This window comes from Bombina bombina, chromosome 3 (genome assembly GCF_027579735.1).
Source record: "Bombina bombina isolate aBomBom1 chromosome 3, aBomBom1.pri, whole genome shotgun sequence".
In the NCBI taxonomy this organism is placed as follows: Eukaryota; Metazoa; Chordata; class Amphibia; order Anura; family Bombinatoridae; genus Bombina; species Bombina bombina.
Window position 1 is genome coordinate 396,337,480 of NC_069501.1, and position 24,175 is coordinate 396,361,654.

At 42.2% G+C, this 24,175-nt stretch overlaps 1 protein-coding gene across 1 annotated transcript in view; it reads left to right on the forward strand.

Moving 5' to 3' along the window:
• The window catches only part of CSDE1 (cold shock domain containing E1), a 501,007-nt gene that overhangs the window by 437,046 nt on the left and 39,786 nt on the right, over positions 1–24,175 (forward strand). The window contains exon 20 of the mRNA XM_053705299.1: positions 8,543–8,706. Within this exon, the coding sequence (XP_053561274.1) occupies positions 8,543–8,706 (164 nt within the window). The remainder of the gene's footprint in view (positions 1–8,542; positions 8,707–24,175) is intronic.

The following is a 24,175-nucleotide window of genomic DNA, read 5'->3' on the forward strand; positions in this document are numbered from 1 at the left end:
ATGCGGGTAGACGTAAGGGTCAGAAGGCCACTACATCTTCCTTGTCTTTCTGGTTGAGGAGTGTCATCCGCTTGGCTTATGAGAAAGCGGGACAGCAGCTTCCTGAGGGGATAACAGCTAATTCTACTAGAGCAATTGTTCTTCCTGGGCTTTAAGAACGAAACCTCAATGGATCAGATTTGTAAGACTGAAGCAGCTTTTGGGAGAGAGGTTTTACAGGCTGTGGTGCCCTCAGATTAGGGTCCGCCTTTTTCTTGTTCCCTCCCGTTATTCCTTCTGTGTCCTCTGGAGCTTGGGAATTGTTTTCCAAACCGTAAGGAATGAAGTTGTGGACTCTCCCTGTCTTTGGAAAGAAAACAAAATTTATGCTTAACAGATAAATTCCTTTCTTTCCTGGCAGGGAGTCCACGACCCTGCCCATAAGAATTTTTTGGGTGGCTCCCTTTTTGTTTTTCTTCTGGCACCTTTTATACCCTGATGTTTCTTACTTTTTCTCGTTCCCTTGGCCGAATGACTGGGGGGATGAGGGAAGTGGAAGGAATATTTGAGCTTTTGGCTAGGGTGTCTGTGCCTCCTCCTTGTGGCCAGGTGTTGTATTTCCCAACAGTAAGGAAGGAAGTCGTGGACTCTCCCTGCCAGGAAAGAAAGGAATTTATATGGTAAGCATAATTTCTTTCATGTAATTAGCAAGAGTCCATGAGCTAGTGACGTATGGGATATACATTCCTACCAGGAGGGGCAAAGTTTCCCAAACCTTAAAATGCCTACAAATACACCCCTTACCACACCCACAATTCAGTTTTACAAACTTTGCCTCCGATGGAGGTGGTGAAGTAAGTTTGTGCTAGATTCTACGTTGATATGCGCTCCGCAGCAAGTTGGAGCCCGGTTTTCCTCTCAGCGTGCAGTGAATGTCAGAGGGATGTGAGGAGAGTATTGCCTATTTGAATGCAGTGATCTCCTTCTACGGGGTCTATTTCATAGGTTCTCTGTTATCGGTCGTAGAGATTCATCTCTTACCTCCCTTTTCAGATTGACGATATACTCTTATATATACCATTACCTCTGCTGATTCTCGTTTCAGTACTGGTTTGGCTTTCTACAAACATGTAGATGAGTGTCCTGGGGTAAGTAAATCTTATTTTCTGTGACACTCTAAGCTATGGTTGGGCACTTTATTTATAAAGTTCTAAATATATGTATTCAAACATTTATTTGCCTTGACTCAGAATGTTCAACTTTCCTTATTTTTCAGACAGTCAGTTTCATATTTGGGATAATGCATTTGAATTAATCATTTTTTCTTACCTTCAAAAATTTGACTCTTTTTTTTCCTGTGGGCTGTTAGGCTCGCTGGGGCTGAAAATGCTTCATTTTATTGCGTCATTCTTGGCGCAGACTTTTTTGGCGCAAAAATTCTTTTCCGTTTCCGGCGTCATACGTGTCGCCGGAAGTTGCGTCATTTTTTGACGTTATTTTGCGCCAAAAATGTTGGCGTTCCGGATGTGGCGTCATTTTTGGCGCCAAAAGCATTTAGGCGCCAAATAATGTGGGCGTCTTATTTGGCGCTAAAAAATAAGGGCGTCGCTTTTGTCTCCACATTATTTAAGTCTTATTTTTTCAGTGCTTCTGGTTGCTTGAAGCTTGTTCTTTGGCATTTTTTCCCATTCCTGAAACTGTCATTTAAGGAATTTGATCAATTTTGCTTTATAGGTTGTTTTTTCTCTTACATATTGCAAGATGTCTCACGTTGCATCTAAGTCAGAAGATACTACAGGAAAATCGCTGTCTACTGCTGGAGCTACCAAGCTAAGTGTATCTGCTATAATTTTTGGTATCTGTTTCTCCAGCTGTTGTTTGTATTGCATGTCATGACAAACTTATTAATGCAGATAAAATTTCCTTTAGTACTGTTACATTACCTGTTGCTGTTCCGTCAACATCTAATTTTCAGAGTGTTCCTGATAAACATAAGAGATTTTATTTTTTAAATCCATTAAGAAGGCTATGTCTGTTATTTCTCCTTCTAGTTTACATAAGTCTTTTAAAACTTCTCTTTTTTCAGATGAATTTTTAAATGAACATCATCATTCTGATACTGATAATGGTTCTTCTGGTTCAGAGGTTTCTGTCTCAGAGGTTGATGCTGATAAATCTTTGTATTTGTTCAAGATGGAATTTATTCGTTCTTTATTTAAAGAAGTATTAATTGCATTAGAAATAGAGGATTCTGGTCCTCTTGATTCTAAATCTAAACGTTTAAATAAGGTTTTTAAATCTCCTGTAGTTATTCCAGAAGTGTTTAATCTCCCTGATGCTATTTCTGAAGTAATTTCCAGGGAATGGAATAATTTGGGTAATTCTTTTACTCCTTCTAAACGTTTAAGCAATTATATCCTGTGCCATCTGACAGATTAGAGTTTTTTTGGGACAAAATCCCTAAGGTTATGGGGCTGTCTCTACTCCTGCTAAATGTGCTACTATTCCTACGGCAGATAGTAATTCATTTAAGGATCCTTTAGATAGGAAAATTGAATCCTTTCTAAGAAAAGCTTACTTATGTTCAGGTAATCTTCTTAGACTTGCTATATTTTTAGCGGATGTTGCTGCAGCTTCAACTTTTTGGTTAGAAGCTTTAGCGCAACAAGTAACAGATCATAATTTTATAGCATTATTATTATTCTATAACATGCTAATAATTTTATTGGTGATACCATCTTTTGATATCATTAGAGTTGATGTCAGGTATATGTCTCTAGCTATTTTAGCTAGAAAAGCTTTATGGTTTAAACTTGGAATACTGATATGTCTTCTAAGTCAACTTTGCTTTCCCTTTCTTTCCAGGGTAATAAATTATTATTTCAACTATTTCTGGAAGGAAGGGAACTTTTTATCCAAAGGATAAAAAATCTAAGGTAAATTTAGGTCTAATCATTTCGTTCCTTTCCTCACAATAAGGAACAAAAGCCTGATCCTTCATTCTCAGGAGCGGTATCAGTTTGGAAACTATTTCCAGTTTGGAATATATCCAAGCCTTTTAGAAAACCTATAGCCAGCTCCTAAGTACCCATGAAGGTGCGGACCCTATTCCAGCTCAGCTGGTATGGGGCAGATTACGTTTTCTTCAAAGAAATTTTGATCAATTCCGTTCTCAATTTCTTGTTTCAGAACATTGTTTCAGAAAGGTACAGAATTGGCTTCAGTTAAGGCCTCCTGCTAAGAGATTTTTTTCTTTCCCGTGTCCCAGTTAACACAGCAAAGGCTCAGTATTTCTGAAATGTGTTTCAGATCTAGAGTTGGCTGGAGTAATTATGCCAGTTCCAGTTCTGGAACAGGGGCTGGGGTTTTATTTTATCTCTTCATTGTACCAAAGAAGGTCAATTCCTTCAGACCCGTTCCGGATCTATCAATATTGAATCGTTATGTAAGGATACCAACATTCAAGATGGTTACTGTAGGACTGTCCTGCCTTTTGTTTAGCAAGGGCATTATATGTCTACAATAGATTTACAGGATGTGTATCTACATATTCAGATTCATCCAGATCACTTTTAGTGTCTGAGATTCTCTTTTTAGACAAGCATTACCAGTTTTGTGGCTCTACCGTTTGGCCTAGCCTCAGTTCCAAGAATTTTTTTCAAAGGTTCTCGGTGCCCTTCTTTCTGTAATCAGAGAACAGGGTTTTTTGGTATTTCCTTATTGGACAATATCTGGGTACTTGCTCAGTCTTCTCATTTTTGAAGAATCTCATACGAATCGACTTGTGTTGTTTCTTCAAGTTCATGGTTGGAGGATCAATTTACCAATCAGTTCATTGATTCCTCAGACAAGTGTAACCTTTTTAGGTTTCTAGAATAGATTCAGTGTCTATGACTCTGTCCTTGTCAGACAAGAGAAGTTTAACATTGATATCAGCTTGTCAAAACCTTCAATCATTCCCTTTGGTAGCCTTATGCATGGACATTTTAGGTCTTAGGACTGCCGCATCAGATGCGATCTCCTTTGCTCGTTTTCACATGCGACCTCTTCAGCTCTGTATGCTGAACCAATGGTGCAGGGATTACACAAAGATATCTCAATTAATATCTTTAAACCGATTATACGACACTCTCTGACATGGTGGGCAGATCACCATCGTTTAGTTCAGGGGGCTTCTTTGTTCTTCCGACCTGGACTATAATCTCAACAGATGCAAGTCTTACAGGTTGGGGAGCTGTGTGGGGGTATCTGACGGCACAAGGGGTTTGGGAATCTCAGGAGGTGAGATTTCCGATCAATATTTTGGAACTCCGTGCAATTTCAGAGCTCTTCAGTCTTGGCCTCTTCTGAAGAGAGAGTTGTTCATTTGTTTTCAGATAGACAATGTCACAACTGTGGCATACATCAATCATCAAGGAGGGACTCACAGTCCTCTGGCTATGAAAGAAGTATCTCGAATTTTGGTTTGGGCGGAATCCAGCTCCTGTCTAATCTCTGCGGTTCATATCCCAGGTATGGACAATTGGAAAGCGGATTATCTCAGTCGCCAAACGTTGCACCTGGGCGAATGGTCTTCACCCAGAGGTATTTCCTCAGATTGTTCAAATGTGGGAACTCTCAGAAATAGATCTGATGGCTTCTCATCTAAACAAGAAACTTCCCTGGTATCTGTCCGGATCCAGGGATCCTCGGACGGAGGCAGTGGATGCATTATCTCTTCCTTACAAGTGTCATCCTGCCTATATCTTTCCGCCTCTAGTTCTTCTTCCAAGGGTATTCTCTAATATTCTAAAGGAATGCTCGTTTGTCCTGCTGGTAGCTCCAGCATGGCCTCACAGGTTTTGGTATGCGGATCTTGTCCGGATGGCCTCTTGCCAGCTGTGGACTCTTCCGTTAAGACCAGTCTTTCTGTCTCAAGGTTCTTTTTTCCATCAGGATCTCAAAACCTTAATTTTAAGGTGTGGAGTTTGAACGCTTGATTCTTGGTCAAAGAGGTTTCTCTGACTCTGTGATTGATACTATGTGACAGGCTCGTAAATCTGTATCTAGAGAGATATATTATAGAGTCTGGAAGACTTATATTTCTTCAGGATGGTTTAGATAAAGGTTTGTCCGCAAGTTTCTTGAAAGACAAATCTCTGCTCTTTCTGTTCTTTTTCACAGAAGGATTGCTAATCTTCCTGATATTCATTGTTTTGTACAAGCTTTGGTTCGTATAAAACCTGTCATGAAGTCAATTTCTCCTCTTTGGAGTTTGAATTTGGTTCTGGGGGCTCTTCAAGCTTCTCCTTTTTGAACCCATGCATTCTTTGGTCGTTATATTACTTTCTTGGAAAGTTTTGTTTCTTTTGGCCATCTCTTCTGCCAGAAGAGTCTCTGAATTATCTACTCTTTTTTGTGAGTCTCCTTTTCTGATTTTGCATCAGGATAAGGCGGTGCTGCGAACTTCTTTTGAATTTTTTACCTAAGGTTGTGAATTCTAACAACATTAGTAGAGAAATTGTGGTTCCTTCATTATGTCCTAATCCTATGAATTCTAAGGAGAAATCATTGCATTCTTTGGATGCTGTTAGAGCTTTGTAATATTATGTTGAAGCTACTAAGTCTTTCCGAAAGACTTCTAGTCTAATTGTCATCTTTTCCGGTTCTAGAAAAGACCAGAAAGCTTCTGCCATTTCTTTGGCATCTTGGTTGAAATCTTTATTTCATCATGTCTATGTTGAGTCCGGTAACACTCCGCCTCAAAGGATTACAGCTCATTCTACTAGGTCAGTTTCTACTTCCTGGGCGTTTAAGAATGAAGCTTCGGTTGATCAGATTTGCAAACAGCAACTTGGTCCTCTTTGCATACTTTTACTAAATTCTACCATTTTGATGTGTTTTCTTCTTCTGAAGCAGTTTTTGGTAGAAACGTACTTCAGGCAGTGGTTTCAGTTTGAATCTTCTGCTTATGTTTTTTCATTAAAATTTTATTCTGGGTGTGGATTATTTTCAGCAGGAATTGGCTGTCTTTATTTTATCCCTCCCTCTCTAGTGACTCTTGTGTGGAAAGATCCACATCTTGGGTAATCATTATCCCATACGTCACTAGCTCATGGACTCTTGCTAATTACATGAAAGAAAACATAATTTATGTAAGAACTTACCTGATAAATTCATTTCTTTCATATTAGCAAGAGTCCATGAGGCCCGCCCTTTTTTGTGGTGGTTTTGATTTTTTTGTATAAAGCACAATTATTCCAATTCCTTATTTTATATGCTTTCGCACTTTTTTCTTATCACCCCACTTCTTGGCTATTCGTTAAACTGAATTGTGGGTGTGGTGAGGGGGTGTATTTGTAGGCATTTTAAGGTTTGGGAAACTTTGCCCCTCCTGGTAGGAATGTATATCCCATACGTCACTAGCTCATGGACTCTTGCTAATATGAAAGAAATGAATTTATCAGGTAAGTTCTTACATAAATTATGTTTTTTTGTTTGTTTCTGCATTAAAAAAGGCCTGAAAGGCTCTATTTCTCTAGCCTCTTGGTTGAAACAAAGATTCAAAAAAAGCTTATTTGGAGGCGGGTCAGCCACAGAGAATTACAGCTCATTCGACTAGATCAGTTGCCACTTGGTCTTTTCTGCATACCTTTACTAAATTTTACAATTTTTATGTTTTTGCCTTGTCAGCCTTTGGTAGAAAGGTCCTTTAGGCAGTTGTTTTGTAATTTTGCCTATATATTTAGTTTTTCATAAGACATTTTATTTCTGGGTTATGAATTTAATTTCTTTCCAAAAGCAGGGAGAGTCCACGTCTTTATTAATTACAGTTGGGAATTCAACACCTGACCACCAGGAGGAGGCAGACACCCCAGCCAAAGCTCTATAGGAAACCAAAACTCTTGTACATGTGTGGGACATTTTTTATTTATTATGGCATAATTATTGGCTCTGTGAACTTAGAGTATTTTCTTTGTAATGTAATCCTCATCTTTCTATTCTATGCGGATAAGGCCGTTTTACATACCAAATTAGGTTTTCTTCCTAAAGTTGTCTGTGATCGCAACATCAATCAAGATTGTTTGCTTATGAGGAAGCTGGTCATCAGCCTTCTGAGAGGATTACTGCTCATTCTACCCATGCAGTATCCTCTTCTTTGGCTTTTAAGATCGAAGCTTCTATGGAGCGAATTTGTAAGGCGGCCACCTGGTCCTCTTTACATACTTTTTTCTAAATTCTACAAGTTTGATGTTTTTGCCTCAGCTGAGACTTCCTTTGGGAGAAAAGTGCTTCAAGCCGTTGTGCTTTCAGATAAGGTCCATCTGCCTTATTTTCCCTCCCTTTTCATTATGTCCTCTCTAGCTTTGGTATTGGATTCCCAACAGTAATGGAGTCGTGGACTCTCCCTTCCTTTGGAAAGGAAACAAAATTTTTACTTACCTGATAAATTCCTTTCTTTCCTGGAAGGGAGGGTCCACAATCCCGCCCGGTATTTTTCGGGTGCAGTTTTGCCTTATCTTCTGGCACCTCTATAGCCCTAATGTTTCTCCTGCTTTTCCTTATTTCCTTAGCTGAATGACTAGGGGAAGTGGGAGCGATATTTATTAGCTTTGGCTGGGGTGTCTTTGCCTCCTGGTGGCCAGGTGTTGATTCCCAACAGTAATGAATGAAGTTGTGGCCCCTCCCTTATCAGGTAAGCATAAATATTTGTTTTTTTAGCGAAAAAAAGCTATTTTTATTATAATCCCTCACTTTGTTACTCATGGACTTTCAAATCTTGGTTATTTGATCTCATATGTAACAGCTCATGGACTCTTGCCACGTATATGAAAGAAAATAATTTATATCTTACCTGATTCATTTCTTTAATGGTGGCGAGAGTCCATGAGCCCCCACCTGTTTTGGGGTTATGTTTTGTTTAAGCACATCTTTTGTTGCTTCCTCTGATTTTGACGACTTCTTCTAAACACCTCATCACTTGGCTATACATCAAACTAAGGTGTGAGTGAGGTGGGAGGGGTTTTATAGGCTTTTGAGATTTGGGAACCTTTGCCGCCTCCTGGAAGGAATATATATCCTATCTGTAACAGCTTGTGGACTCTCGTCTCCATGAAAGAAATTAATTTGTCAGGTACGATATAAATTGTTTTTGGAGTAACCAGGTCGAGGCAGTGTAATACTTTAGCACATTTTCTGCTATCCAAAGTACAAATTAATTGCATAATTTAATTTGTTTAGTGATAATGTTGTGCACTAAATATTGAATTTATTAAATAGCTAGTTAGAATGTTGGTCAGTAAAATCAGCTTTGTGGTAAAAAATTTTTTTAAAAAACTCCTTAAAGGGACACTGAACCCAATTTTTTTTTTTTTCTTGCTTTTCAAATAAAGATACCAAGAGAATGAAGAATATTTGATAATAGGAGTAAATTAGAAAGTTGCTTAAAATTGCATGCTCTATCTGAATCACAAAAGAAAACATTTAGGTTGTGTCCCTTTAAGCAAACACTGATAAGAAGATATAAAAAAGATAAAAATATATGTATGTTTTCTATCTCAATTTGTCTTCATCTGTCTTTCAGTTTGGTTTTATAAACTATGAAGTAGGTGACAGCAAAAAGCTTTTCTTCCACGTGAAGGAGATCCAGGATGGTATTGATCTACAGTCTGGGGATGAAGTAGAATTTTCAGTGATTCTTAATCAGCGTTCTGGGAAATGCAGTGCCTGTAATGTTAAGCTTTTGAGGTAAACTTTTTTTTTTTTCTTCTTTTTTTATGCTGATGGTGGTCCATAGGGCTCCATAACATGTTGGATAAAATTCCTGCTACAAGCAGTAGGCCAAGAACCCACAAAAGAGCTTTAATCCCTCCAACCACCTCGCTCTCTCGCGCTCGCTCTTCTCAGTTTTGTTTTTGGCCTCTCAGGAGTAGGTTAAGAAAAGGTGTTCCAGCTACTTGCTTATGGATTAATATATGGGAGCTCAGATCAATGTTGAGACCCTTTATCCCTGGCACATATCATTCAGGAAGAAGAAAAATAGATTTCAAGTACAGGGATATAGGAATACCCTGTTATTTGCACAATATCCCCCTGTGGGATTTCAGCTGTAACTACCCTCAGGTGTCAGGTGAACATGTTCCTAAGCCTCCCCCTGTTGGGATAGTGGTATTTCTTTCATGTAATTGGCAAGAGTCCATGAGCTGGTGACGTATGGGATATATATTCCTACCAGGAGGGGGCAAAGTTTCCCAAACCTCAAATGCCTATAAATACACCTCCCACCACACCCACAACTCAGTTTTACAAACTTTGCCTCCTATGGAGGTGGTGAAGTAAGTTTTTATGCTTGATTTTTTTTTAAATTTCTTCTATGATAAGAGTTTTTAAGCATTCTGAAGCCCAATTCCTCTCAGACTATAGTGTTTGTCAGAGGGATGCGAAGTGAGTATTGCCTATTGATTTTATGGTTTCTCTCACAGGAAATCTTTTCACGGGTTCTCTGTTATCGGTCGTAGGGATTCTTCTCCTACCTCCCTTTTCAGATACACAATATACTTTCTTTTTGAAGATACGATGAGTCCACGGATTTCATCCTTGTGGGATATTGCCTCCTAGTCAGCAGGAGGAGGCAAAGAGCACCATAGCAGAGCTGTATAAATAGCTCCTCCCTTCCCTCCCAACCCAGTCATTCTCTTTGCCTGTGTTGGTGATAGGAAGATTTAAAGTGAGGTGTTAGATTAGATTCTTCAATCAAGAGTTTATTATTTTTAAAGTAGTGCCAGTGAGTGCTACTTTGTTCTGGGGTGTAGCCTATACCTGATCAGTCTCTACAGTAGGGCATTTGGTGGCTTTAAAGCAATAGGAACTGGTGGGACATAATTCTCACTGCGCCTCCTATACATATTTGCTGCCCTAATACAGACAGCCTGAGCCCTTTTAACTCAGGCTAATCTTAGTCCACAGGGCTATGAGAGGGAGAGGACCTCTGAAAACCTGCTGGACTGCCATGCTGTCGCACAGCTTTCAAGGTAAGTGCTGACTTTTTATTCTGAGGTCAATTAATGGATCTCAGTGTAGTGGAGCACTTTATTTACGTGGTCAGGACTCCTACATGTAACAGGAGGGACAGCACATTCTTAGCAGTTACATGAGCACTACATTACTGGACAGTCACATAAGCAAGGGCTAAGAAATAGGGCTCTTAATGTGATGGGACAAGTCACCTCTCCTAGTAAGAGAGGTCTATGGCAGCTAATTTTATGCAGACACTGAACTTAATGTCAGTTATGTCTAACGTCCAGGAGCTGGTTCTGTTTTTGGTTTTACAGGCTGCAAATGTTAAATGGTGATGCTATAACATTTATCGTTTCGAAATGGTGTATGGGTCACTTTGTTGGTTTATTGTGCTACATGACATGCGGGGGCCTGATTGTCCCCAATATGTATCTGAGGATACAGTTTCACTATCTACCGGTGGCCTATCTATAACAAAGTTTTAATGGCAACCGGGAGATTGTTTGTTACACGCCCACGATGGGTGAAGTTGCTAGTTCGCGCCGCTTTCGGGCGCCTTCTCTATCTCTAGGGCATAGGCATACAAGTGCCGGGAGTTGGAGCGTCTTCACGCCCACAAGGGGCGGAGCTCTGTGACGACTGTGTGGGATTTAGCTCTTCTCCTTTATGTAGCTACCGAGGGCAGAGCATCTCACATAGTTCAGTGTTGTTACCTTTCATTGCAGGTATAACACGCTGTGACAGTGCAGTTTGACTGCTTTTATGCATCTCATTTTTCTCAATGTGTATTTCACAAAAGGAAATAAGGGGTTAATAGGCATTATTCTATGAAGTACTTAATGAGCCTTATGATATTTACATTTCTCTTACTTGGTGTATCCAGTCCACGGATTCATCCTTACTTGTGGGATATTCTCAATCCCTACAGGAAGTGGCAAAGAGAGCACACAGCAGAGCTGTCCATATAGCTCCCCTCAGGCTCCGCCCCCCCAGTCATTCTCTTTGCCGCTCTAACAAGTAGCATCTCCACGGGAGGGTAAAGAGTTTGTGGTGTTAGATTTGTAGTTTTTATTTATTCAATCAAGAGTTTATTTTAAAATAGTGCCGGTTTGTACTATTTACTCTGAGGCAGAAAGTGATGAAGATTTCTGCTGAGAGGAAAAAGATTTTAGCATGTTGTAACTAAAATCCATTGCTGTTCCCACACAGGACTGTTGAGTACCGGAGAACTTCAGTTGGGGGGGAACAGTTTGCAGGCTTAACTGCTTCAGGTATGCTCAGTCATTTTTTCTAACAAGACCTGGTAATGCTAGAAGACTGACAGAAATCCCCATGGGGAAGGTAAGCCATTTTCTGAGACTCAGTATAGAAGGATGGCTTAGGTTAAGGGCTTAAGTACTGGTGGACACAGTTATGGGCTAAATTGATTACTTTATTAGTGTAATCTCATATTTGTTCAAGTGTTTTAGACGTTAAAACACTTTTTGGGGGTTTTAATTCGCCTGGCATATTGCAAGACACCTAATCTGTCTCAGGAAGGCCCCATAACTCCGGAATGAAGAGGGAGGGGGCCTCATTTTCGCGCCTCAGTTGCGCAGTTATTTTACAAGACAGTTTCATGCAGCTTCACGTGTAGAGCCCAGAAGCTTCAGGGAGGACTCCAGGGAGGCTTATTTTCGTCTACAAATAATCCCTAAGGAAGGTAAAGCCACAGCAGAGACACTGGCACCGTGCTGTAGTGTTTTAAACCGGTAGCCTGCTTAATTTAGCTCCGGTTTGGGCAATAAGGGGTTAATTTAATCTGAAAATTTCTGTGCAATAATTTCAAAGTATTAGGATAATGTGGTGAAAATTTCATCAAGATCTGAGGTTTTTTGGTGATTTAGTAAAAAAGTGTGTGCTGTTTTTTAAAGGCACAGTAACGTTTTTTCAAAAAGTGTTTTTTACTGAATTGTCGTGCTGTCTAAGTCTGTCAAACATGTCTGAGCCTTCAGATAGACCCTGTTTTTTGTGTTTAAAAGCCATGGCGGTACCCCCATTGCATTTGTTTTTAAAGTGTGCTAAAGCATCTAAGCATTTTAAAGACCATGCAGTGACACTTAAAAATGTAGCCCAAGATGATTCTTTAACGGAAGGTAACAAGGATAGTCCACCTTCCTCTCCCCATGTGTCGACACCAGTTACGCCCGCGCAAGCGATGCCTAGTACCTCTAGCGCATTGGCCCCTATTACTTTACAACAATTAGCAGCAGTAATGGATAATTCCCTTGCAGCATTTTTATCCAAACTGCCAGTTTTTCCAAGAAAGCGCGATAGCTCAGTTTTAAATACAGAGGATGAGCAATCGGATGCTTTGGATAATTTATCTGTAGTACCCTCACAACACTCTGAAGTGGAAGTGAGGGATGGCCTGTCTGAGGGAGAAATTTCTGACACAGGAAAAGTTTCTCAGCGGGCAGAGTCAGATTCCTTAGCATTTAAATTTAAGCTGGAACACCTCCGCGTCCTGCTTAAGGAGGTTTTAGCTACGCTGGATGATTGTAAAAATTGTGTAAAATGGACAGGTTTTTAGAGGTCCCTGTACACACTGAGGCTTTTCCAATTCCAAAGAGGGTGGCGGATATTGTGACTAGGGAGTGGGAAAGACCAGGTGTACCCTTTGTTCCCCCCCTATTTTTAAGAAAATGTTCCCCATAAACGACCCCAGGTGGGACGCGTGGCAGACGGTCCCTAAGGTAGAGGGAGGTGTTTCAACGCTTGCTAAGCGGACAGTTGTGTTTTCAAAGATCCTATGGATAAAAAATTGGAAGGTTTGCTGAAGAAAATATTTGTTCAGCAAGGTTTCCTTCTCCAGCCAATTGCCTGCATTATTCCTGTAACTACTGCAGCGGCTTTTTGGTTTGAGGCGCTGGAGGAGTCACTCCAGAGGGAGACTTCATATGACGAAGTCATGGATAGAATTCACGCTTTAAAGCTGGCTAATTCTTTTATCACTGCCGCTTTCCAATTAGCTAAGTTAGCGGCGAAAAATTCAGGTTTTGCCATTATGGCGCGAAGAGCGCTTTGGCTCAAATCATGGTCGGCTGACGTGTCGTCCAAAACAAAATTGCTAAACATTCCTTTAAAGGGAAAGACCCTTTTTGGTCCCGAGTTGAAAGAAATTATCGCGGATATCACTGGGGGGAAGGATCATGCCCTCCCGCAGGATAGACCGTTCAAGGCCAAAAACAAGGCTAATTTTCGCTCCTTTCGCAACTTCAGGAGCGGACCTGCTTCAACCTCTGCTGCCGCAAAGCAAGAGGGTAATGCTTCCCAGCCTAAAGCAACCTGGAAACCCTTGCAGGGCTGGAATAAGGGTAAACAGGCCAAGAAGCCTGCGCCTGCTGCCAAGACAGCATGAAGGGGTAGCCCCCGATCCGGGATCGGATCTAGTAGGGGGCATACTCTCTCTTTGCTCAGGCTTGGGCAAGAGACGTTCCAGATCCCTGGGCATTAGAAATCGTTGCTCAGGGGTATCTTCTAGAATTCAAGGACTCTCCCCCAAGGGGAAGGTTCCACATTTCTCGTTTGTCTTCAGACCAAACAAAGAAACAGGCGTTCTTACGCTGTGTCGAAGATCTTCTAAAGATGGGAGTGATACACCCAGTTCCAATTGCAGAACAAGGACTGGGATTTTACTCAAACCTGTTTGTAGTTCCCAAAAAGGAAGGAACTTTCAGGCCAATCCTGGATCTAAAAATTCTAAACAAATTCCTCAGAGTTCCATCTTTCAAAATGGAAACTATTCGGACAATCTTGTCGATGATCCAGGAAGGTCAATATATGACTACCGTGGATCTAAAGGATGCGTACCTACATATTCCTATCCACAAAGATCATCATCAGTTCCTAAGGTTCGCCTTTCTGAACACGCATTACCAGTTCGTGGCCCTTCCTTTCGGGTTGGCCACCGCTCCCAGAATTTTCACAAAGGTGCTAGGGTCCCTTCTAGCGGTACGAAGACCACGGGGCATTGCCGTAGCACCTTACCTAGACGACATCTTAATACAGGCGTCTTTTCACAGAGCAAAAGCTCATACGGACATTTGTTCTGGCCTTTCTATGGTCTCACGGGTGGAAGGTGAACGTAGAAAAAAGTTCTCTGTCCCCGCTCACAAGGGTTCCCTTCCTGGGAACACTAATAGACTCGGTAGAAATGAAAATCTTTCTGACAGAAGTCAGGAAGTCAAAACTTTTGAATACTTGCCGAGTTCTTCATTCCATTCCTTGGCCTTCTGTGGCTCAGTGCATGGAGGTAATCGGTCTAATGGTTGCGGCAATGGACGTAGTCCCTTTTGCCCGAATTCATCTAAGACCACTGCAACTGTGCATGCTCAAACAGTGGAATGGGGATTATGCTGATTTGTCTCCTCAAATACAAATGGACCAGAAAACCAGAGACTCTCTTTGGTGGTTGTCTCAGGATCACCTGTCTCAGGGAATGAGTTTCCGCAGACCGGAGTGGATCATTGTCATGACCGATGCCAGTCTGTTAGGCTGGGGTGCGGTCTGGGACTCCCTGAAAGCTCAGGGTCTATGTTCTCGGGAAGAATCTCTTCTCCCAATAAACATTTTGGAACTGAGAGCGATATTCAATACGCTCCAGGCCTGGCCTCAACTAGCGGAGGCCAAATTCATCAGATTTCAGTCGGACAACATCATGACTGTAGCGTACATAAATCATGAGGGAGGAACAAAGAGTTCCCTGGCGATGAAGGAAGTAACCAAGATCATCAAATGGGCGGAGGATCACTCCTGCCATCTATCTGCAATTCACATCCCAGGAGTAGACAACTGGGAGTCATCAGACTTTCCATCCGGGGGAGTGGGAACTCCACCCGGAGGTCTTTGCTCAGCTAACCCAGCGATGGGGCATTCCAGAATTGGATCTGATGGCGTCCCGTCAGAACTCCAAACTTCCCCTTTACGGATCCAGGTCCAGGGATCCCAAGGCGGCATTGATAGATGCTTTAGTAGCGCCTTGGTCATTCAGTCTAGCTTATGTCTTTCCACCGTTTCCTCTTCTCCCTCGGCTAGTAGCCAGAATCAAACTGGAGAAGGCTTCGGTAATTCTGATAGCGCCTGCGTGGCCACGCAGGACTTGGTATGCAGACCTGGTGGACATGTCATCGGCTCCACCATGGAAACTGCCATCGAGGCAGGATCTTCTAATTCAAGGTCCATTCAAGCATCCAAATCTAGTTTCTCTGCAACTGACTGCTTGGAGATTGAACGCTTAATTCTAGCTAAGCGTGGGTTCTCGGTTATAGATACTCTGATCCAGGCCAGAAAGCCTGTCACCAGGAAAATTTACCATAAGATATGGCGGAAATATCTTTGTTGGTGCGAATCCAAAGGTTACTCGTGGAGTAAGGTTAGGATTCCAAGGATATTGTCTTTTCTCCAAGAAGGATTGGAGAAAGGTTTGTCAGCTAGTTCCTTAAAGGGACAGATATCTGCTCTGTCTATCCTGTTACACAAGCGTCTGGCAGCTGTACCAGACGTTCAGGCGTTTGCACAGGCCCTAGTTAGAATCAAGCCTGTCTACAAGCCTGTGGCTCCTCCATGGAGTCTAAATTTAGTTCTTTCAGTTCTTCAAGGGGTTCCGTTTGAACCTTTGCATTCCATAGATATTAAGTTATTATCTTGGAAGGTTTTGTTTTTGGTAGCTATTTCTTCTGCTCAAAGAGTTTCAGAATTGTCTGCTTTGCAGTGTAATTCACCCTATCTGGTGTTCCATGCAGATAAGGGTGTTTTGCGTACCAAACCTGGTTTCCTTCCAAAAGTGGTTTCTAATAAGAATATTAACCAGGAAATCATTGTTCCTTCTCTGTGTCCTAATCCAGTTTCTAAGAAGGAACGTCTGTTACACAATCTTGATGTGGTTCGTGCTTTAAAATTCTATTTAAAAGCAACTAAAGATTTCAGACAAACATCGTCCTTGTTTGTTGTCTATTCTGGTACGAGGAGAGGTCAAAGCGACTGCTACCTCTCTTTCCTTCTGGCTGAAAAGCATCATCCGATTGGCTTATGAGACTGGACAGCAGCCTCCTGAACGAATTACAGCTCATTCCACTAGAGCTGTGGCTTCCACATGGGCTTTCAAGAACGAGGCTTCTGTTGAACGGATTTGTAAGGCAGCGACTTGGTCTTCACTGCATACATTTGCCAAGTTTTACAAATTCGATACTTTTGCTTCTTCGGAGGCTATTTTTGGGGGAGAGGTTTTGCAAGCTGTGGTGCCTTTCGTTTAGGTTACCTGACTTGTTCCCTCCCTTCATATGTGTCCTAAAGCTTTGGTATTGGTATCCCACAAGTAAGGATGAATCCGTGGACTGGATACACCAAGTAAGAGAAAACAGAATTTATGCTTACCTGATAAATTACTTTCTCTTACGGTGTATCCAGTCCACGGCCCGCCCTGGCAATTAAGTCAGGTTCAAATTTATTTTAGTAAAACTACAGTCACCACTGCACCCTATAGTTTCTCCTTTTTCTCCTAACTGTCGGTCGAATGACTGGGGGGGGCGGAGCCTGAGGGGAGCTATATGGACAGCTCTGCTGTGTGCTCTCTTTGCCACTTCCTGTAGGGATTGAGAATATCCCACAAGTAAGGATGAATCCGTGGACTGGATACACCGTAAGAGAAAGTAATTTATCAGGTAAGCATAAATTCTGTTTTTGGTTGGGCACTTCAGCATGATTTGAGAGCTGCTGCAAATTTCTTTGTTAATCATTCCAACCCTGCATGTTTAAAGAAAAAGTTACTGTTTAGTATTTAAAGGGAGAGTAACGTTTTTTTCATCTGTTTTTATTAAAAGAATTCAGCTGTTTATTTGTTTCATCCTTTGTGTCTTAGGATGCAATAAATGCACGTAAAAGTTTCTTTCAAGATTTAAAGACAGTAACGTCTTTTTCTGTGCAAATTTTATGAAAGGAATTTCAGTTGTTCATTTGTTCATTCATCCTTCGTGATTTTGGATGGAACAAAAGCGTAGATAATGAGGTTTCTTGTTAAGACAGTTTGCATTTTTCGTGTGTACCTTTTTTTAAAAAAATATATGTACCTACTCTCTAAGGAGACTGCTATTAGGAACAGGTGACAGTGGTTAAGTAACAGGTGACAGTGGTTAAGTTAGGCCATTCTTTTCTCCTATAGTGTTCCATGGAATTTTCTGGCCACACACGGTGCCCTGCGCTTCCTTTTACACTCCATTCAGAGTTATGGTGCCTTATTTTCTCTTGTAAAGGTGTATCCAGTCCACGGGTTCATCCATTACTTGTGGGATATTCTCCTTCCCAACAGGAAGTTGCAAGAGGACACCCACAGCAGAGCTGTCTATATAGCTCCTCCCCTAACTGCCACCCCCAGTCATTCTCTTGCAACTCTCGACAAGAAAGGAAGTATCAAGAGATATGTGGTGACTTAGTGTAGTTTTTACCTTCAATCAAGAGTTTGTTATTTTTAAACGGTACCGGCAATGTACTGTTTTACTCTCAGGCAGAAATTGGAAGAAGAATCTGCCTGGAGGTTGATGATCTTAGCGGTTTGTAACTAAGGTCCATTGCTGTTCTCACACATAACTGAAGAGTATGGAAAGAAAACTTCAGTTGGGGGGACGGTTTTCAGATCACCTGCTTTGAGGTATGTTCAGTATATTTTTTCTAGAGAGATGAGGTCTAGAAAATGCTGACAGTGCCTGGTATATTTGAGGTAAGCCTGATACAGTGATTTAACGACTGGGATCATGCTTACATGATAAGGGTAATATTCATGTTAATTCTCATATTACTTTTAAAGATTTATCACCAGAGGTTTCTGACTGACAAAAGGGAGATTAAACCACCTAGCTCTCCCAATGTGTCAGAACCTATATCTCCCGCGCAAGTGACGCCAAGTACATCTGGCGCGTCCAATGCGTTTACCTTACAAGACATGGCGGCAGTTATGAATCATACCCTCACAGAGGTATTGTCCAAACTGCCAGGTTTACAAGGAAAGCGAGACAGCTCTGGGGCTAGAACAAATACAGAGCTTTCTGACGCTTTAGTAGCTATGTCTGATATACCCTCACAATGTACAGAAGCCGAAGCAGGAGAGCTTCTATCTGTGGGTGACATTTCTGATTCAGGGAAGGCGTTACTTCAGTCTGACTCTGAAATGACAGCATTTAAATTTAAAGGGACAGTCGAGTCCAAAAAAAAACTTTAATTTTTCAAATAGGGCATGTAATTTTAAACAACTTTCCAATTTACTTTTATCAACATTTTTGCTTTGTTCTCTTGGTATTCTAGTTGAAAGCAAACCTAGGAAGGCACATATGATAATTTATAAGCCCTTGAAGGCCACCTCTATTTTATTTACTTTTCACAGCAGGGGAGAGCAAGCTCTTGTAGGCCATATAGATAGCATTGTGATCACGCTAGTGGCAGACACTGCACTAATTGGCTAAAATGCAAGTCAATAGATAACTAAGTCATGTGATTAGGGGCGGTCAGAAGATGCTTAGATACAAGTTAGTCACAGAAGTAAAAAGTGTATTAATATAACAGTGTTGGTTTTGCAAAACTGGGGAATGGGTAATAAAGGTATTTATCTATCTTTTTAAACAACAAAAATTCTGGTGTTGACTGTCCCTTTAAGCTTGAACACCTCCGCTTGTTGCTCAGGGAGGTTTTAGCGACTCTGGATGACTGTGACACCATTGTAGTCCCAGAGAAATTGTGTAAAATGGACAAATACTTTGCAGTGCCTGTTTACACTGATGTTTTTCCAATCCCTAAGAGGTTTTCAGAAATTATTACGAAGGAATGGGATAGACCAGGTGTACCATTCTCTCCCCGTCCTGCTTTTAAAAAGATGTTTCCCATAGATGCCGCTACACAGGACTCGTGGCAGACGGTCCCTAAGGTGGAGGGAGCAGTCTCTACCCTAGCTAAGCGTACAACTATCCCCGTCGAGGACAGTTGTGCTTTCCTAGATCCAATGGATAAAAAATTAGAGGGTTTCCTTAAGAAAATCTTTATACAACAAGGTTTTATTCTCCAGCCTCTTGCATGCATTGCCCTAGTCACTGCTGCATCGGCTTTCTGGTTCGAGTCTCTTGAGGAGGCTCTACAGGTGGAGACCCCGTTGGATGATATCCTAGACAGGCTTAAAGCTCTTAAGTTAGCCAATTCATTTATTTCTGACGCCGTTTTTCATTTAACAAAGCTAACGGCTAAGAATTCAGGTTTTGCCATTCAGGCGCGTAGGGCGCTATGGCTTAAGTCCTGGTCAGCTGACGTTATTTAAAGTCTAAGCTTCTCAACATCCCCTTCAAAGGGCAGACCCTATTCGGGCCTGGACTGAAGGAGATCATTTCTGATATTAGCGCAGCTTCAACTTCCTCTACTGCAAAACAAGAGGGAACTTTTGCCCAGTCCAAGCCAGTCTGGAGACCTAACCAGGCTTGGAACAAAGGAAAGCAGGCCAAAAAAACCTGCTGCTGCCTCTAAGACAGCATGAAGTAGTAGCCCCCGATCCGGGACCGGATCTAGTTGGGGGCAGAGTTTCTCTCTTCGCCCAGGCTTGGGCAAGAGACGTCCAGGATCCCTGGGCTCTGGAGATTGTTTCCCAGGGATATCTTCTGGATTTCAAAGCCTCATCTCCAAAGGGGAGATTTCATCTCTCACAAGGCATTCTTACGTTGCGTTCAAGACCTTCTGGTTATGGGAGTGATCCACCCAGTTCCAAGGGAGGAACAGGGGCAGGGATTCTATTCAAATCTGTTTATAGTTCCCAAAAAAGAGGGAACTTTCAGACCAATCTTGGATCTCAAGATCCTAAACAAATTTCTCAGGGTCCCATCCTTCAAGATGGAGACTATTCGAACCATCCTACCTATGATCCAGGAGGGTCAATATAGGACTACCGTGGACTTAAAGGATGCTTATCTCCACATTCCGATACACAGAGATCATCATCGGTTTCTCAGGTTTGCCTTCCTAGACAGGCACTACCAGTTTGTGGCTCTTCCCTTCGGGTTAGCCACGGCACCAAGAATCTTTACGAAGGTTCTAGGGTCCCTACTGGCGGTTCTAAGGCCGCGAGGCATAGCTGTGGCTCCTTACTTAGACGACATTCTGATACAGGCGTCGACTTTTCAAATCGCCAAGTCCCATACGGACATTGTTCTGGCATTCCTGAGGTCTCACGGGTGGAAGGTGAACGAAGAAAAGAGTTCTCTCTCCCCTCTCACAAGAGTTTCCTTCCTAGGAACTCTGATAGATTCAGTAGAAATTAAGATTTTTCTGACAGAGGTCAGGTTGTCAAAGCTTCTAACTTCCTGCCGTGCTCTTTATTCCACTTCTCAGCCATCAGTGGCTCAGTGTATGGAAGTAATCGGCTTAATGGTAGCGACAATGGACATAGTTCCGTTTGCCCGCCTACATCTCAGACCACTGCAACTTTGCATGCTTAATCAGTGGAATAGGGATTACACAGATTTGTCCCCTCTGCTAAATCTGGATCAGGAGACCAGGGATTCTCTTCTCTGGTGGCTATCTCAGGTCCATCTGTCCAGGGGAATGAGTTTCCGCAGGCCAGAATGGACTATAGTGACGACAGATGCCAGCCTTCTGGGCTGGGGCGCAGTCTGGAACTCCCTGAAGGCTCAGGGTTCGTGGACTCAGGAGGAAACCCTCCTTCCGATAAACATTCTGGAACTAAGAGCGATATTCAATGCTCTTCAGGCTTGGCCTCGGCTAGCTGCGGTCAGGTTCATCAGATTTCAGTCGGACAACATCACGACTGTAGCCTACATCAACCATCAGGGGGGAACAATGTTGGAGGTTTCAAAGATAATTCTATGGGCAGAGGTTCACTCTTGCCATCTCTCAGCTATCCATATCCCAGGAGTAGAGAACTGGGAGGCGGATTTCGTAAGTCGGCAGACTTTTCATCTGGAAGTATTTGCCCAGTTGATTCATCTATGGGGCAAACCAGAACTGGATCTCATGACGTCTCGTCAGAACGCCAAGCTTCCTTGTTACAGGTCCAGGGATCCCAAGGCAGCGCTGATAGATGCTCTAGCAGCACCCTGGTCCTTCAGCCTGGCTTATGTGTTTCCACCATTTCCTCTGCTCAATCGGCTGATTGCCAAGATCAAGCAGGAGAGAGCTTTGGTGATTTTGATAGCTCCTGCGTGGCCACGCAGGACTTGGTATGCAGATCTGGTGGACATGTCATCCTTTCCTCCATGGACTCTGCCGCTAAGGCAGGACCTTCTACTTCAAGGTCCTTTCAAACATCCAAATCTAATTTCTCTGCGTCTGACTGCTTGGAGATTGAACGCTTGATTCTATCAAAGTGGTTTTTGTGAATCGGTCATTGATACCTTAATTCAGACTCGAAAGCCTGTCACTGGGAAAATTTATCATAAGATATGGTGTAAATATCTTCATTGGTGTGAATCCAAGGGTTACTCATGGAGTAAAGTCAGGATTCCTAGAATCTTATCCTTTCTCCAAGAAGGATTGGAGAAGGGATTGTCAGCTAGTTCCTTTAAAAGGACAGATTTCTGCTCTGTCTATTCTTTTGCACAAACGTCTGGCTGAGGTTTCAGACGTTCAGGCGTTTTGCCAGGCTTTAGTTAGAATCAAGTCTGTGTTTAAACCTGTTGCTCCGCCATGGAGTTTAAATTTAGTTCTTAAAGTTCTTCAAGGGGTTCCGTTTGAATCTTTGCATTCCATAGATATTAAACTTTTATCTTGGAAAGTTCTGTTTTTAGTAGCTATCTCCTCGGCTCGAAGAGTTTCAGAGTTATCTGCTTTACAGTGTGATTCACCTTATCTGATTTTCCATGCAGATAAGGTAGTTTTGCATACTAAACCTGGGTTTCTTCCTAAAGTAGTATCTAATAAGAATATCAATCAGGAGATTGTTGTTCCTTCATTATGTCCTAATCCTTCCTCAAAGAAAGAACGTCTTTTACACAATCTTGATGTGGTTCGTGCTTTAAAGTTTTATTTACAAGCTACGAAGGTTTTTCGACAAACATCTGCTTTGTTTATCTACTCTGGACAGAGGAGAGGCCAAAAGGCTTCGGCAACTTCTTTCTTTTTGGCTGAGAAGCATAATCCGCTTAGCTTATGAGACTGCTGGCCAGCAGCCTCCTGAAATATTTACAGCTCATTCCACTAGAGCGGTGGCTTCCACATGGGCTTTTAAAAATGAGGCCTCTCAGATTTGTAAGGCGGCGACTTGGTCTTCGCTTCATACTTTTTCTAAATTCTACAAATTCGATACTTTTGCTTCTTTGGAGGCTATTTTTGGGAGAAAGGTCTTACGGGCAGTGGTGCCTTCCATTTAAGTTCCTGCCTTGTCCCTCCCTTCATCCGTGTCCTAAAGCTTTGGTATTGGTATCCCACAAGTAATGGATGAACCCGTGGACTGGATACACCTTTACAAGAGAAAACAAAATTTATGCTTACCTGATAAATTTCTTTCTCTTGTGGTGTATCCAGTCCACGGCCCGCCCTGTCATTTTAAGGCAGGTGTTTTTTATTTTTAAACTACAGTAACCACTGCACCCTATAGTTTCTCCTTTTTTCTTGCTTGTCTTCGGTCGAATGACTGGGGGTGGCAGTTAGGGGAGGAGCTATATAGACAGCTCTGCTGTGGGTGTCCTCTTGCAACTTCCTGTTGGGAAGGAGAATATCCCACAAGTAATGGATGAACCCGTGGATTGGATACACCACAAGAGAAATAAATTTATCAGGTTAGCATAAATTTTGTTTTTTTTCCATGAGGTAGGAAACATTCCTTGAAGTTTTTCAGTAGTTACTATTTCCAATGCCTCCTCCATATTACTGAAGGAGGGAGATACTTTGGGATTTTCAGATTTTCAGGTAGATGTTCCTGATAGCTGACGCTGTCAGGGAATCTGGACGGACGGTCCCTAAGGTGTAGGGGGCTATTTCCGTCTTGGCCTAGCAATCTACTATTCCTATTGGGATAGTTGGGATTTCTAAGACCCTATGGACTAGCGGTTGGAGGGTCTACTTCAAAAGATCTATGTTCTCCAAGGTTTGCTATTGCAACCGGCTGCGTGCACACTTGTGTGGCAGCATATTGCTTCGATGTTTTTGTAGAATCTCTTAGGAATGAGATTTTTTTAAAGAATATCCAGATGTATCATCAAAGTCTAGGCTCCTGGCAATTCCTTACACAGGAAAGACTTTGTTTGTTCCGGGAAGGGGTTATTTCCTCCTAAGCAAGAGGGAATCTATTCGCAATTCAAGCCGCTGGGAAACCCAACCGTTCTTGGAACATGGGTAGATAATTTGTGATAACTCGCTGCTGAATCCAAGTCGGCATGAGGGATTTTGCCCAAGACCCATTGTGGGAGAACCCTCTCTTCTTTGGGAGTGATGTCCCGTTCCATTACAGGGACAGGGGCTTTATCGAGTCTGTAGTCCTCAAGCTGGGAACTTTCAGACCTATTTTAGACCTCAAGAGTCTAAACAAGTTTCTTGGAGTTCCATCTTCAAGATGGAATCTATTCGGACCATTCTTCCATTTATCCGGAGGGTCAATTTATGATGACAGTGGATCTAAAGGTTGCATATCTTCATGTTCCTATCCACACAGAGATCATAAGTTCCTGAGGCTTGACTTTCTGGATAAACCTTTTCAGTTTGTGGCTCTCCCTTTCGGTCTGGCCACAGCACCCAGAATTTTCACTGAGATTCTGGGGTCTCTTCAGGCGGTTCTAAGACCGCGGGGCATGGCGGTGGTGCCTTATCTAGATTCTAATCCAAACGTCATCTTATCAACTAACGAAGTCCCATACCAACATTGTGCTATCCTCCCTCACGGGTGGAAGGTATATCTAGAGAGGAGTTTGATTCCACAGACTAGGGTACCCTTCCTGGGTACTCTAATCGACTCTATATCTATGGGAATTTCTCTTGTAAGGTGTATCCAGTCCACGGGTTCATCCTTTACTTGTGGGATATTCTCCTTCCTAACAGGAAGTGGCAAAGAGAGCACACAGCAGAGCTGTCCATATAGCTCCCCCTCTAGCTCCATCCCCCAGTCATTCTCTTTGCCGGCTCTAAGCAACAGGGTCCTTCTCGGAAGGGTAAAGTGAATGTGGCGTTAGATTTGTAGTTTTCA